Source organism: Puntigrus tetrazona, chromosome 13, assembly GCF_018831695.1.
Source record: "Puntigrus tetrazona isolate hp1 chromosome 13, ASM1883169v1, whole genome shotgun sequence".
In the NCBI taxonomy this organism is placed as follows: domain Eukaryota; kingdom Metazoa; phylum Chordata; class Actinopteri; order Cypriniformes; family Cyprinidae; genus Puntigrus; species Puntigrus tetrazona.
Window position 1 is genome coordinate 3,645,614 of NC_056711.1, and position 16,101 is coordinate 3,661,714.

A 16,101-nucleotide genomic window follows, 5' to 3' on the forward strand; every position below is an offset into this window, starting at 1 on the left:
CTGTAATGCCTAATAAAACTGCGTTTGTGCGGTGCTACAGCAAGTGGGCGGACAATATGCTAATGTTTCATGTTGACGTCAACATGGATTCTCTTTAAAACGACTCTTTTCAGTGATTCAGAGTCGACTCTTTCTTTAGAGAGACTTTGAGAGACTTTCAGGGTGCATTTTTCATTCACTTAGAGCTATGTTACACACTGCATGAGTTCTTAAAAATCCATAATAGGTACACAAATGATCATTTTCAGGTTTATTTCTCATTTCGTATTAAGCATCCCTGCCACAAAACAATCAGCAGTCCATTCATAAATTCGGATGCGATGTCTTTTCCGTGTTTGTGCTGCTGCTGAGAATAATAGGAAATGTAGTTTTGTCCAAAAGAATTAAACAAAAAAATGCTGCTGCGTCATAAAGTGGCACAAGTTAAATGTAAAGTACTGTAATTGTCAATATCAATACAGTTTGCTTCTTTTTTTATTTGTGTCTCAACTGATCCTCCAAATGCCTCCAGCTCGCAAGATTAGTGCTCAAAAAGGAAACGTCTAACTGGTAATTTTAGTGCCATTAATTGCTCTCGTCTCATAAATAAGATCGGTTTGGTGTGACTTGAAGGCATGGCAGTCCTCTACTGTCGTTCCCTGCTTTTATGTTGGTCAAAGTGACGGTGAAAGACGTCTTTAGTTAATCTGAGCAGTAATTTTTTTTTTTTAAACGTCAAAACAGAATTTGCATTGGCGCGAGTTGTTAGTAAGTCTGGCCCTAAGATTGTTGGTGGCCATTTATATTCATAAACTTGAAACATGCAGAAAACAAGCCCAAACAATTCTATGAGTCGTGAGAATCCTTGTGTTTTCCCGCTGCTCTATTCTCGAGTGGCTCTTAAGTGTTGACACCAGCAGCAGGTTGTCACCTTGCTCGGTGGAATCAATATGCTGTATATTTACTCAATTTGTTTTAATAAGCTCTCATCTTCTCTCAAAATTAATTTACATGTCTCTCATCCATATTTCCCACTGCTTCATTGTGCAGTGAATTTACTGGAGCACAGATAAAACTCGCACTAATTAAAAAGAGTTGGCCTTGTGTGTGTGTGTGTGTGTGTGTATTGTGCTTCTGGAGAATGTAACCGGGTAATAGGGTATTTGCACAGCTCATAGCTCCTGGGTCTGACGTTATATACGTTTCTCACAATCGCAGTCTGTGATGCTGTAATCAACTCATCTTTAATTTCACCTGCTCTGTGCCAGTCATACATTTTTCACGTATGAACAGACTGCTTGGCACAATTAAATGTTATTGTTTTATTTTGCTCAATTATTTTTTTAAGTTTTTAGCCTTAACAGTTTGCTTTGACATCTAGGTTTTAATATGGAGTAAAACAACACGACTCACTGAGCTTTACTGAGTAAAATGACTTTATCCTTCTGATTTCCTCACATAAAAATTTTAAACATACACATTTCGACTATGCGCTACTTGGCAAGTCTAGTTTTTAGTGTTCGTCTGGGAGCGTGTCTTGTGGTGGAGTTTTCTGTGCAGAGATTCCTCAATATTTTTAGGCATCATAAGTACATTCTGACACCCAGAGCAGGGCCGCATTGGTGTAGTAATGCTATACAGTCCGGTGCTGTTATTTTTGCTATTTAAAATAGTTTTCATTAGTTTAAATCAAATAAATATTAGATGGAAAACATAAAATAAATATTCGACAAAACGCTTAAAACATAATAAAAACTAGACTTTTAAATTAAATAAGATTTTTTTTTTTTGATATAAATTGATATAATTTTTATTTTAAAAAAATAACAATTATGCAAAAAAACACAGAATTACTAAAACTGAAATGAAAATAAACAACTGTGAATATAAAAAATGAAAGCATATTTAAAATATGAATAAATAATAATGACATGTATAAAAAAAATGTTAGAAGGCTATGACTAAAACTAAAAATAAATGAAGGCAAATAGAAATATTGAAATAAAACTAAAAAAAGGCAAAGGCGCATTACAACATGACTGATAATCAAATCAAAAAGATAAAAAAAAAACAAAAAACATTATTAATAAATTCTATACAAAATAAAACCCGCAAGTTAGGAGCTGAACTATGTATATTGTATTTGGCACAGAATTTATTAGCTTGTTTGTGCTGTCACCTTATTTGCATAATTCTTTTTATGAATCAAACAATGTAAACAGTATGTGCAAATGAAAAATTCTACCAGTGCCTGCAGTTCATTCTCAGTGAATTCCCTCAAGAGAGTTCATGTTGCTGTCAGTGTTTTGTCTGTGCTCTTTCCTCATCTGTCTAGTTGATTGTCATTCTATCGTTCTTTTGCTTCCTGCATGCATTGCATCCATTGCTCTCTTCTGTTGTTTTTTTTTTTTTTAAATCTTTTCTGTCTTTTTCTCTCACTCTTTTGTATTCCTCTCTGACCCATTGGTTTGCTCACTGTTATTACCTCTATTTTCCAAAGTGTTCATCTCCCCCATTTCTCTCTCTGTCTCGTCCCCCTCCTTTTACACTCTCCACACTCTCTAAAGGAGCAATACAGATAAACGCCAGTGCCCTGAAGGTTACAACATGCATTCGGCTTCAAGGACTCTTCCTTGTCTGAGAGCCGTCCTCGCCCTTGCCTCCTGCCTCACCAAGGAGCCAATCACCATCTTATTTCAGCTTTGCGCCACGTGTTTGCTCGGGCCAAAAATATGCTCAACGCAAGAATGCAAACGTGAATGCTTGGTCAATGCATCGCAAGGACGGAGCCCCCTTGTAAATACTTAATGCCGTTCTGTGGCGGTTTCAAAGAGGTTTCCGGCATGAGATGTTGCTGTTCTGATGTCATCCTGGACTTCTTAAGTAGCTTAACCAGCGGGACGCCCTTGATTTACAAGTTACACCACTAAAAAAACGGCTATAACTAGCCTAGAAAGAATTCGGTCTGCTGTCGATCCTCCTCACTTTCGCAAAATGAAGTGCTGAGGTAGTTGAAACTCCCGGCTCGTATTAGTCACTGTGTCCTCTCAGGCCCTGTGTCTTCAAGCCCAGCTCTCCACACCATCTGTCTACATAGGGAAGTGTCTCAGCAGAGCCCGACTCACATTGTCAGTGTTCTCCAAAGATGCTTAGTCATCTCTGATAGAACTAACGGAGTGGATTTTAACCGGCTCCCTGGTGGTGCTTTAATAGGGGATTTTATAAAATGCTAATTTGAAAGTGGGCTTTATTATATTGTATTAAATTCTATTATACGGTATTACAATGTACATTTTTCACGGTCATATCCAGTTTTGACAGACAAGGAGTAAAAATGACAACATCTTAAAGGGGTCACATGATACGATTTCAACTTTTTCTTTCTCTTTGTTGTTTATTGTTTCTCTGATCACAAATTCAGACATGTTTTTATGTTAATAGGTCACTATGCAACACAAGATATTATAATCAGTAATTATGTCCCCGCTGGATGCGACAAATGCCTGTTGTAGAGAAGGGACACAACTTCACGTTAAGGTAAGGGGCGTAACATTACCGTCACACACTTGAGGTATTTGGCCAATCACAATGCACTGGATAGCTGGCCAATCAGGGCACACCTCGCTGTTTCAGAATGATGAGCTCTGTACTAATCGACTCGTTTCAGAAAAGATGAGGCTTAGAGGAGAAACAGTAATGTACAGTATGTGGAAAGTAATGTTTTTTTTTGTTTTTTTTTTACCTTAATAATGTTCTTTTTACCAACATCATATGACCCCTTTAATGCTACTCTAAACTTGCATTCTTTTCTTCTGAAGTCTTATGAAGCCATCTTACCTGAATTTTGTTACTGAAAAACGTAACTCTTAATTTTCATTTGCACTTTCACATATTCATACTCAAAGACGCCTAGCATCAAAATTTGTTAACAAACCCAAGTTATTTAAATCTAGGCTGAAACCACAGCGGGTTGCATCTGACCTTTTGACATATAAGAGCTCACTGTACTATAAAGACATCCAGTAAGTTTTAGAACTCAAAACTTTAAAACAAAACCTGAAAACAGCTTATATTGAAGGGAGTCTGTCTACTCTATGATATAATAGTGTGGATAAGCAACGACTCCACAGAAAAAGATCAATGGCTGCTCCTGTTTAGCCCCAGCCATCGATTTGCGTATGTAGTGTTTAAGAGAGTCGAATACACAGGTCTACGCAGAAACCAAACAATAAAGATGGCTCTGAACGCAAGAAGAAAGCCTTTGTGTTGCTTTTCTTCTAATACCAATATCAGGAAAGAGTAACACACTTAATTTTTAATGTAGATCCAGACTTTTACAAAGAAGGTACATTTCTACACTGAATTGTCAAAAAGATTGAAGCTAAAAGATGATGCTGTGCTGAATATGTATTGGATTTGACAGTAATGTCACAACACACGTATGAGTAACTGTTTTTATTATGTTGTCACCATCGCTTTATCTCTTCTTAGAGAATGTTCTGATGGGGGAGGGGGGGCAGGAAAGACAATAGCCTATTACTTCTACATTATGATGTTTTTTGATGTACAAATCTTGATAACATTATAGCGAACAGCTCTGAGAACAGTACAAAATAATAAACAAAGGCAGTTCATGACCCCTTTTAATGGTTCGAGTTCGATTCAAAACAGAAACCTGTAGAATGCAGAAGACCACGTCTAGACTGAGTCAGAATGCTCCAGAGTCCATAACAATACTCTGACTCCAGATGGACTCTGTGCTATAAGAGCGCAAATGGGATTTGAGAGCTACAGATACCAGGTTTTTCAATAAATAATGGTTTAACTTAATGTATTTGCTTCAGACAAAGCTTTTAGAAAACCAAACTCAAAAGTCCATGACAAGACCAATACCATGAAGATAGGGTCTCAGACTCTAGATGGCCTCAACTAATACTTTAGGTTCTTAAGTGGTGCGCCACTTTGTTTGGATATGCAGGGTATAAATGGGATTTAAAAGCTACAAGACCAGGTTTTTCAGTAAATAATAGTCAAATCTATCAGAAAATAAAGTGCACTAGGTATAATTTTGGAGCATGCACGTTCTTTTGAATTTCTCTCTTTGTATCAAATATCCAAGTAAAACATAATTCTTTAAAATAACACTGAAATTTTACTTTTACAGTATGACCAGGTTTCGTGGCACCAAAATCCATTTTTCAACTTTCAGTTTTAATTCTAAGACAAACTGTCTGCTAATCTCTCAGAATTGGTATTCAGCTCACAGTCGAAGCTAATCCGGTGTCACTTTAAGATGAAATATAGATGAATATGTTGTGTCCTGATGCCAGCTATATGACCATAAATGACCTTGAGAAAGTGTCCAGACTCTCTGGGGCTACTTATGATTCCGGATGAAAGACAAATTGATTGTCTCCGTGCTTTCAGCATTGAAATTCAGCCACTGCATATCTATAAAGAGCCAAGTCATTGCTAATGCGCAGTGTCCCTGTCTTTAAAAGACTGTCTTGTTGATCAGGCTCCCTCAAGAGAATGTCTCAATTGAAAAAAGGTCACATGTGTATAAAATGAAGGCGCTTTCTGCTCATCAGGAATACAAGGCCCGCTCTGTCCCCAAAGTAAGTGGATTTAAAACTGTTAAAAAAAAAAAAAAAAAAAAAAAAAAAAAGCGTAAGTAAATGTGGCGTCAAGGCGGAAGACAACATCAAATGCACTTGCCAGGAAGAGTTTATTCTTAGGTTATGGACGATTTTCGTGTCTCTCAGTTTTCATATCGTGTGTATGTGTGCTTTGTTTGGATCAATGCTTTTTCTAAATGTCAAAAGTTCACGTCCTGGAAATTGCTTTTTATCTCAGAGTGCATTTGCAGCGTTATTTTTGCCCAAAGCTTTACCCTTTCCGCTGAGAACAGGAGTTATCAGGAAAACTGCCGGCTCCATTAATGTGAATTAGAGGTTATCGCGTGTATAGACTGTAGACGTACCGTTCGAATCGGAAGGGTTATCTCGCTGTTGCGCTGTCTTTTAATATTTTTGTCATGAAATACAAATGCAAAGTCAAAAACAGACTGCCGTGCAGCTAAACTGACATTGACCAGTATATTTAATGTCACAGCGGTCTTTAAAGCATCCATCATGTAACTAATGATCAATGCTAATTTCCCTTCCTGCATTTCTCGATAAGCATCTAGCATTGTGTTGCTATGGCCACTTGGTTTCCCAGCATGCGGCCCATCTTTGTTACGGCTTGTGTTATAAATCTCCTTTATGACAGGAAAGCGTGATAAGGCTTAGCTGGTGGTTCGCTCACCTGGAGCGAGAGGGTCTTTCTTTAATTTATGCCGTGCCATTGAAAAATCAAACCTCAGTGACTGCTGGGGAAAATGGACAAGATGAGATTCACATCTTTTATTTTGTCCGTCTACGTTGTTTCTGCTAACACCAAGAAATAAATACTTGATTGAGGATAGTTTCGGATAAAATAACAATTTTCCCTGTCAAAGAGGTCTTCTCTTAAAGGAATGTTTTGTCTGATTTGCATCAAACGCTCTGCTGTTTTCCATCTAGAAATGGTTCTCTTCTCAACAAATGGGGAAAAAGCCAAATGGTTAGAGCATTGCAGTTTAACAATTGGTGCGTGACTCAACATGATCTTAAGAAAATTGGATAAAATTGTATGAATTAAACATATTATTTGCATCTTGGATGCAGATGTGGTTGCTGTGAACCTGTCATTTTATAAAAAACGATATGTTGCATAAGGTTTTTCATTTTTAGGTCAACTATTTCTTTAAATGCCGCTAAGATATGAAAAAGCTTTGCAATTGTATTAATTTCTGCATGAAATAGCATCTAAATAATTAATATAATTTTATGAATTAAATAAAAAAACTAAACTTTAATAATAAAAATAAAATAATATAATAATATAAACTATGTTTCTAGATATTTTAAAGCAGCATGTAATATAATAATAATAATAATAATAATAATAATAATAATAATAATAATAATAATGATATATAAATATAATATCGTCAGCATGATTTTTTTTCTTTAAATTTAAAAAAAAAATCCACTTAAAAGATGTAACAAAAATGATCAAGTTATGAGTATTTCTACATTTCTACATAAAGAGACTAAATCTTTAGTCATATCCAAAGGGGAAATTAAGGGACTGTGTTTTCTGAAACATATTAAGTGAATACCTAAGGGAATTGTACAGTATTAAAGTACGTCTCATACTGTATGATATCTTTCTCATTTCTCTGCCGTCTTCAAACAATGCTGTTTGTACCTTTATCTTTCTTTCATTTTGTGTGAGATGCAAGCTCTTTGTCAGTGTCTAACGGTGATTGGCATGTTTATTCTCTTTATACCTGTTTTTTTTTTCTTTTCTGCGCTACAGTCCTGCCGGTCTGCGTCGTATGTGCCAGCTTGATTACTTGAATTTGTGAAGGTACTTAGACGGCAAAGTTTGATCCTTTCTTTCCTCATGCTTGAGACAGAAATGAAAGACAACAGGATGAAAAGATCCTCTCATAATGCGCTTTTGAGACTACAGCACCATAGAATTACTATTCATATCAGTTTCGCTGTGACTGGGCTCAGAAAAATAGGTTTTGAGCACTTTTTGTTCCGATATGGGGTTCTACGTTTACTTTTTCCATTAATGATCACCATACATTATTAATTGGTTATTATAAGTGAGCTACTGATAACCGTTACAAACTTGATCTTCATAAAATGTAATTTTCATCGACCACCTCTGCATCTAAATGATAATGAATCTACTCAGATCGGAACCCCTGACCTCAAAGAACATCGAAAGTGTATAGCAGATATAGTGAAGATACGAGGGGTCACAAACCAAACACGTTTGGGAATCCCGGAGGTATAGTGGTATTAAACATGGATGAGGCTCTTATGAAGAGTGTTGGAGTACTATCTGCTTGTCGTCTTCCCTGACAGGGCTGCGATCTCCCCGAGCAGAGCACGGTTCATGTGGTTCTGCCCCCGTCTACCTCGAGTCAGCTCTCTGAGCTGGTCCAGCAGCACAGGCCGGGCGGCGGGATGGAGAGCTTGACCCGACTCGACCTCAGTGGCTCCCGTCTGGCCAGCGTGTCTGAAGGCCTGGCTGTCATTCTGGAGACAGATTCGTCCAGACAGGGGAACTCTGTTGGACACACAGGTACAGGGCATAGGACTTTTGTTTGTGTTGTTGCTTTTTGTGCGTACGTTTGAGTCATTGCAGATAAAATGTATTTCAAACACTTCTTTATAATAGTGAAGAAGCTCGGATGTTGCTTCAAAATGGAAGAATGCGTCGCGTTTCGTTACTAAATGTTACTAAAGATGACGTAATCAACATAGGCTCATTGAAAGCATACAACTAGAACACTAAAAAGATTATCAGTTAATAGACTAGTAGACTTATTTTGCATGGTTCATTGCATAAGTTGCCAATTGGTAACACTTTAGAATATGTAACATTTGTTAACTATTAACTATGACTTTTCGCTCAATACATTTTTAAATTACTGCTTATTTATAGTCAAGTAAGGTAGTTGTTAAGTTTAGTTATTAGGGATGTAGAATAAGGAATTAAAATGTGATTAATTAGCTAATAAATGGCTAATATTCGAGTAATATGCATGCTAATAAGCAACTAATAGGTGTAACCATAAAATAGAAGTCCACAACAATGCAAATACGCAAATTAAAAGAACACATCCAAGCACAAATCCTCTTTCTTCTACCACGTGATCTCTGTTCTCTGCGGCGATGTACTATTTCAAGAGCGAAACATTTTAAGACATGCTTTTTTTGAGTGCTAAATAATTGCACAAGTACCATAAATTAGCGTCTGAAAGGTGCAACTCTTACAAATACACGTTCAATAAGTTCAAAATAACCGTTTCCGCACCTTTCCACTGCTAATTCTTCACTGCGAGTCTATACTAAATCCCGACTGTCATATTTTAAATAGAAAAATAGAGCGTGCATAAAAGACTTTTTGAGTGAACTATCTATCCTTTTAACACTCTCATAATCAAAAGTGGAAATGAATGGACGAATGGAGCAACATTCACCACGCAGAGCCATAGTTCGCTGAGAAGCTTCATAATGTTGTGTTCACATTCGATTATGAATGCGATATTGTGTAGCTCGTCAATGAACTACGGCCCTGTGTAGTGAATGGCACTCCATTTGAAAGCAGGTACTACGTCTACTACTAATCAAGGAATCGGCTTTAGTGACGATTAATCGTGCAGCCCTAAGAAGAATGATCAAGAAAAACTAGTGCAATGACACTCTTCACCTCAATCACCGGTAAATACGTGTATATATATATATATATATATATATATATATATATATATATATATATATATATATATATATATGAATGTGTATGTGTGTAGATTATGTGCCATTTTTATGTACGTTAAGATGAAACCATCCTGGTCTTAAAGCATTTGCCTCAGACTCTTTTCCCATATGATGCTTTCAGTCCCACCAAGCAAGAATTCTTTAGTATTGTATATCCTTTCATTTACATTAGTTTGTGCACTGCTAAGGCTTCGGTGACCTCCTTTTCAGCAGTAATACGCAGCTCTCCGAGAGAGCGTTTGAATGTTTTTGTAAGCGCACAGGTTGGTGAAGTGGATGCTGTCATTTGCCACAATGGCAGCGCTTTTACAAGCTGTCCTCTGCCCGCCCTTCCCTTTTCAACCTCGCTCTGGCTAGCGGCCCACTCGGCTACTTAGTCCAATCACGCCACCTCTTTTATCCAGCCCTTCTTCCTGTAAAAGCATTAGCATAATGGAGGAATCCTGCAGAAATCATAAATAATAGGGTGCCTGTCTTATAAAACCCACTCTGCTCGATTTATTGTCAGCCGTGTCAAGGTATCGTGTACCTCCTCGGTGCCCCATGCTTTTAGCTCTAATGAGAATGTGTGCATGAGTGATTTAAACTGGGATGGGACAGACTGATAGGACAAGTCCTCTCTAAACTAAATCATATGCCAGGAAGATGTCTGGTTCGTCTTTTTTGGCTAATTGGATCGTGGGCTCTTTGTCCTGGGAATGTGGTGGCTTGCTGAAGCACTGCTGCACCTTGTTCTTATCTTCTGCTCGGCTCTCTAAGCAACCCGGCTTCCCGCTTCGCCGCTCGAAACACTCCACAGCTGTAAAATAAAAGAGTACAAGAAGCAAGGGAAACGAAACAAAAGCAAACAAACGCCAGCGCGGTTGTTCAGTTGGTCCCATTCATGCATTCTTAAATAAAGGAATGCACTGGATGCGTTGGAGGGCCATTTCTGGCACCAAATAGAATTTAAAAAGAAGAATTCTCACGAACAATCCTGTTGTCTACTATTGTTTGGACAAACAGGTAATCTCATTCTCTTTTGCAATCAATTTTCTAATTTACCAGCCATAAATACTTCTCGCCAAGAAACCTTGCTGTGCACTATTTATAATAAAATGTATATTTTTGTCCCTGTGCATATTTTCTAGCATATTGGTGAAGGTCCTGTGTCACTCAAAGATGAGGTCTCCATTCCTCCACCTGTTACCAAATATAAATGCACATAAGAATTTTTGACCCCTTATACTTGTATTTTTGCTAGTTTAATGTGAGGAATATTTTACATATGTTATCACACTTACCACTGAAGTAAAAAAAATAGAACATTTAGACATAAGTTCATGTCAGTAGAAAGTATTTCATTTAAACATTTCACATTGCTCACTCTATTTCAAGGATGTTATCCATGTGTCATATTGAAGATCTTAATAAAGTTGCTGATCGGATAATAATAATGCGATTTTTTTTTTTTTTACATGCTCAGTGAAGCCAACCAACAAATGAGTTACTGTGTACTGGGATAGGAGTAACTGTGATGGGACAGACATTAGTGTTATTGCGTGGTTTTTATGATGTTTCTGGTTGTTTTTACAGAAGCTAAAGCCCACAGCAGTTTCTACGTGTTCTGTAAGACGGTCTGCAAGGCCGTTCAGCCTGGAAAACTACGTGTTCGCTGCAGAGACTGCAAACAAGGCACTCTTACTCTCAACAGGGTACGTTTATGTACACACAGTATGTGTTTCTGTGATATGTGTTTCTACTTTGCATAGAAAGGTTTAAAGGGATAGTAGCCAATGATTTACTCAACCTGAAGCCATCCCAAGAGCCCTGCTGTCTATTGAACCTGTGTATGACATTTAGCTACAATTTCTGAAGTTTAAACATTTTTTTTTCTACAAAAATTTTACTTTGCTTTAAAAGGCCTCCAGAATATGGAGTATTTTTTATGATGGATGGATGCACTTTTGTGGCATTCAAAATGTTGATCCCCATTCACTGCCATAGTAAAGGTTGTAAGAGCTTGAAGGACATTTTTTAATATAACTCAGATTCCTCTGAAGGAAGAAATTAATACACAGCTAGCATGGCATGAGCGTAAAGGTGCAAATCATGGGCTAATTTATTAGTTTGGGTGAACTATGCTTTTAAGGTAATCAACAAGTATTTTCATATAGAGGAATTTGGAATATATATCTCTTATTTTTCATTTACGGTCATTGATGTGACACTCAATCCTAACTATTCATTCATGACTTGATGATATGCATGTTTCAATTTCTCAATTAATATTTATAAATGGCAAATAAGTGCTTCAGATGTTATTTTTATTATTATATATTCTTTAAATATTATTTTATTTTATATTGCTATGTTAGAAAAAATTATAATATTACTTTCCCGAACCCAGTATATCGCACGAATCCAACACGAATGCAATGAGTACATTTCTAAAAAAACTGCTATGGGAGGAACGTCTCTTTTCTTGGATATTTGTGTCGGAATACAAGTTAGATCCTTGCATCTCTGGTTAAATAACTCATTTTAAACAGGCGGGTTATTCTAATGCAGCCTCATGCTTCTGCGACAGAAACTGCAACGCTGACTGATGACTGTAGGGGAAACGCCCGCTTATTATTGCTGTTCTTTAGTCCACATTCATAAACAAAAAAAAAAACCTAACTAGAAACATTTGCTCTGTTGCCCCAAGTCTCATAACTAACTAACAGTGACACTTCTTAGCCTGAAGTATGAATACAGAACAGCACAAACCCACGTCTCGCTGCCCCCACACGGCTGTCATAAGCCCCATCCCTCCGTAGTACCGCCCGTGGCCTGTTTTATCTTTCGGTCCGTATGGACTTTCTGTCCCAACGCGTGGGCAGCATTCCCACCTCTCCGCATTCTGCCGCTGTTCGGGAAGGCTGACTGACACGTCGCTAAGCTGCACCTGCCTTTTCTTTCCGCTCGCGGTGGTCTCCGGCGCTGAGAATCTGTTTGTCCACTGTCTCGGTGCCAGTGCCACCCCATTGCTTTGCCAATCTTGTGATGCGTCTGGCTCTTAACATCCTCGGGCCTGAAACGGGTTCCAGCTCTTCTCATCTAACTCTCTCCAGAGAACTTTCTCCAAATACGCCGAGGAGAAGAAGACGGGAAGGTTTACGCGCTCGCCGTCAGAGCACTTCATTTTGGACCTTTGGAGATATTGGACTTAGCTGCATTTTCGATCAAAATACATTCATCTCCATCAGCAGTTCCTAGCTTAAACATCCAGCTTTGGCTTTCCGCAGACTTGTGTGCGTGATGTAGACACTTTTACACCAGGATCTTCAAAACCTACATCGCTGAATTAGGCCTTTAGGGGAAAAACCTGCTTATTATTGCTGTTACGAATTTCTATGCGCTTTGAACATTAATAGAAAATAACCTTGGCTTACATCTCTCCAGAACACAATTATGAGAAATACAGTTTTGACTACATCGCTGGCATTATAAATATCTCAATGCGCCCCTAGGCTTTAATTAGAAGTTTTAATTATAATGTTCGGGTTGTTCCCATTGTAATGAAACCCCCAGCCCCATAGATATTACATTACTGTTTTAGCATTTTGGATTTAATATTTGTCGTACATTGTGTATTAAGTTGAGCTATTCAGTTGTTTTAATCCAAAAAGTTCACCTAAAAATGAAAATTATTTACTCACCAAATTTTTATACTGTATTTTTAGACATTTTGAAAAAAAAAAACACCCAGTATTTTGAGCAGTAGATTTAAATAATACCTTTAAATGATAGAAATAATATAATTAAGTATAAAAAATAAATATTACAAAACAAATTTTAGTTGATCAGTACTTTTTAATCATGATTAAAAATCAAATAAAACCTTTATAAATTGCAGAACACAAACAAAAGTTTTTTTTTTTTTGGCCTTCTGTGAATGCCAGAATATGAAACTCTGTCGCTCTTCCATTTTGTTTTCATTTTCATTTTCAGTGGCACAGCCCACATAATGATACCTTATGTGAATTATCTGGTAATCATTGGCTGCGCTTTGAAAGGTCAGCGGCAAACAGGGTCAGCTTTGAGCATCGCATTACAACGCTTCACCTGCTTGCAACACGGTGCCAGGGTAATGTTATGGCTTCATGCTTTGCTCCACACAGTTCAATACACTGAGAAACATTGACACAAATCACATTAAAAGCCCTTTAGAGTTGGGATTAATGGCTATTTGTTATTTGGATGTTGGTAGCATTTTGTACTGTGAGAAGTAATAAATTATTCCTGGCAAATATTTCTTCAAATAGAGTACCAAACAATTCTGTGGGGTTTTAGATTTTGCATAGTTTATGACATGTCTAAATACAATAGCTGTTTTATTGCAGTGAACATTAAAAAGATAAATTAATGTATTAAGTAACTAAATTAGGTATTGATAAATCATAAATCAGACAATCATTGAAAAGTTCGGAATGTTTTTTGAAGAGCGTATTAAAGGGACAGTCATATATTACTCACCTTCATGTCGTTCTAAACTAGTAAGACCTCTGTTCATCTTCAGAACACTAATTAATTATGTTTTTGATTGAATCTGAGATCTTTCTGACCCTCCATAGACAGTAAGGAGAGTTTGTCTACTCAGACGTGATGCCCATGGACCGTTGGCTGAACATCTGATGCATATGGCACACTTTTCTGGAAACACCTCAGGACTTAAATTATATGTGCTGAACCCCTCACGAAAGAATTGTTGAATTATTTTGGCGACATTGTACTGAAATGTGACGCTGAATGAAACGAACTGTGATTGGTTGTTTGACATGTCAGTCAAACGGTCTAATGGGCGGACCTTGGCCAATGAAACCTCTCATGTATTTCAGACCTTCATTGTTCAGTCTGAAGTTCTGGCTACACAAGACTGGCCACTCAACAAAGAAAGAAAAAAAGAAAGACTTCTTTCACCTGACACAGAGCACCATACGCTGTTTACACTCAGTGGATACTCTCCATGTTGATGTGGAGTAGACGAACAGTTGAAAGAAGTCTTTTGTTCTTTTCCCCTCATAGCTTTGAAAAATTCCTGTTGAATCGCTGATGTCACATGGTGTCAAATTTTTGGGCAATAACAATAAAGAAAACCATATTAGCATATCTGTGGATTTATCGTTATAGTTGTAGTGAGGAATTGGCTGTTCTTTAATATAGAATCTATATTTATATATCTAAACCATTTTTAGATCTATATCTTTATAGTTATCTTAATAGTTATCCTCCTTAGTGTGAACTGGAATTTATTGTCACCAAAGCTGCATTTATTTGGAAGAAAGTACTGTAAAAATTGTTAATTTTTATTAAAAAAATGCTACATTTTCATTATCATTACTCCAGTCTTTAGTGTCACATGGTTTATATTATTAGTTTTGGTTAAAGCGGTATTACTGAAATGCGGAAAAGCTTTTTTTGAGGATTCTTTAATGAAAAGAAATACAGAATTTACTGTGCAATAGAAATAGAAATCTTTTGTAAAAGGATTAATGTGTATTTGTTTTATAGTTTATATACTTCATCAGACATATCTAATAGGTTTTGCAGCAAAAATATGAGATGTTTCCCATAGGATTAAAAATACTCTGAAAGTACACTCATTTGTGCCTATAGTGTCACTGCAGTTGATATTTTCACAAAAGATGATTTCTTATCTAAGCAGAGATTGATGTCACTGTGATTACTGCTCTGTTCCCTCCATGTGTTCAAACACGCAGTATTTGCCGTGTGTGCTTCAACCCTGTTTTCTCTGGATGTGTGCCATGTTTGTGTTTTCATTGACTTCAAACGTCTATAATTGAGTGCGGTGAACGCGAGTGCAGTCGACCAATCGGGGCGCTTTGAGTTGGGTCCGCCATGTATCAGATGGGTCTCTGCTGGATACAGGAAGTAGAATCCTCACAGCTGGCTCACAGACACAGCCCTGTTTGTTAAACAATAATGTAATTAAGGCTTTGTGGGACTGCGATGTTGATTCTCCTCCATGGAGAAAAAAAAAAAGAAGTAACGTCCTGAGAGGGTGGGGAGGTGAGACTGATGTGAACAATGCGGGAGGTGTGTTGTTGAATAATTCATCGACGTTTTTCTCATTAATCATTTACACTCGCAGAGGCGCGCGTGTGTGCGAGCATGCGTTTGTTTTGAGCCGACGCGCCGGGGGTCTGTGTGACCTTTCCTTGCTGTCTCTAAGCAGGTGTCTTCGTGTAATCTCCGGGCTCCTCCACCACGGCACGGCGGTTTCATCCCTCCGCCCTCCCTTCCCTTCACCCCCTCCTGCTCCCCCTGTGGGCGAGTAATGATTTTCTTAACCTTTTCTCTTGCTTATTAAGGGCCCTGTCAGAATGTTTAAATGCTTATGCTAATCAGGCACGGTCAGAGTCGGGGGAGGGGGGGGGACGTTGTCCCAAAACAATTATGGATGGAGAGAGTGTCTTAATCTGGCAGAAGGACAAGGAAGAGTGTGTGACGGAGGTGGCAGGTAGAGAAAGAGCGCTGTGTGATGCCGTTTTTTTAAAGGTGTAGGCCACTCTGAAATGAAAAACTAGCATTATTTGCTTTTCTTTCATGTCTGATCAATCCCGCATTGATGATTCTTATAAAAAGAAACTCTGCGTTCCATGAAAATTATGTTTGTGTATTTTGAAGATTTTTGGGAGTGTTTCAGTGGTGGAAAAAGCTCAGTTTTGAGAAAAACGTAAGCAAT

The 16,101-nt window shown here is 37.6% G+C and overlaps 1 protein-coding gene across 4 annotated transcripts in view; it reads left to right on the plus strand.

Annotated features, from left to right (window-relative positions):
• Positions 1-16,101, plus strand: part of prkn (parkin RBR E3 ubiquitin protein ligase) — a 93,358-nt gene that overhangs the window by 25,208 nt on the left and 52,049 nt on the right. For 3 of the 4 annotated variants that reach the window (XR_006252394.1, XM_043255957.1, XM_043255959.1), the window contains exons 3-4: positions 7,950-8,169; positions 10,947-11,065. Coding sequence is in view for 3 of the 4 variants with exons in the window: in XM_043255957.1 (XP_043111892.1) it covers positions 7,950-8,169; positions 10,947-11,065 (339 nt within the window). In the remaining variant the exon portion in view is untranslated. Of the gene's footprint in view, positions 1-3,420; positions 3,517-7,949; positions 8,170-10,946; positions 11,066-16,101 lie in introns of all 4 variants that reach the window. The other variant, XM_043255958.1, reaches the window with a different exon arrangement.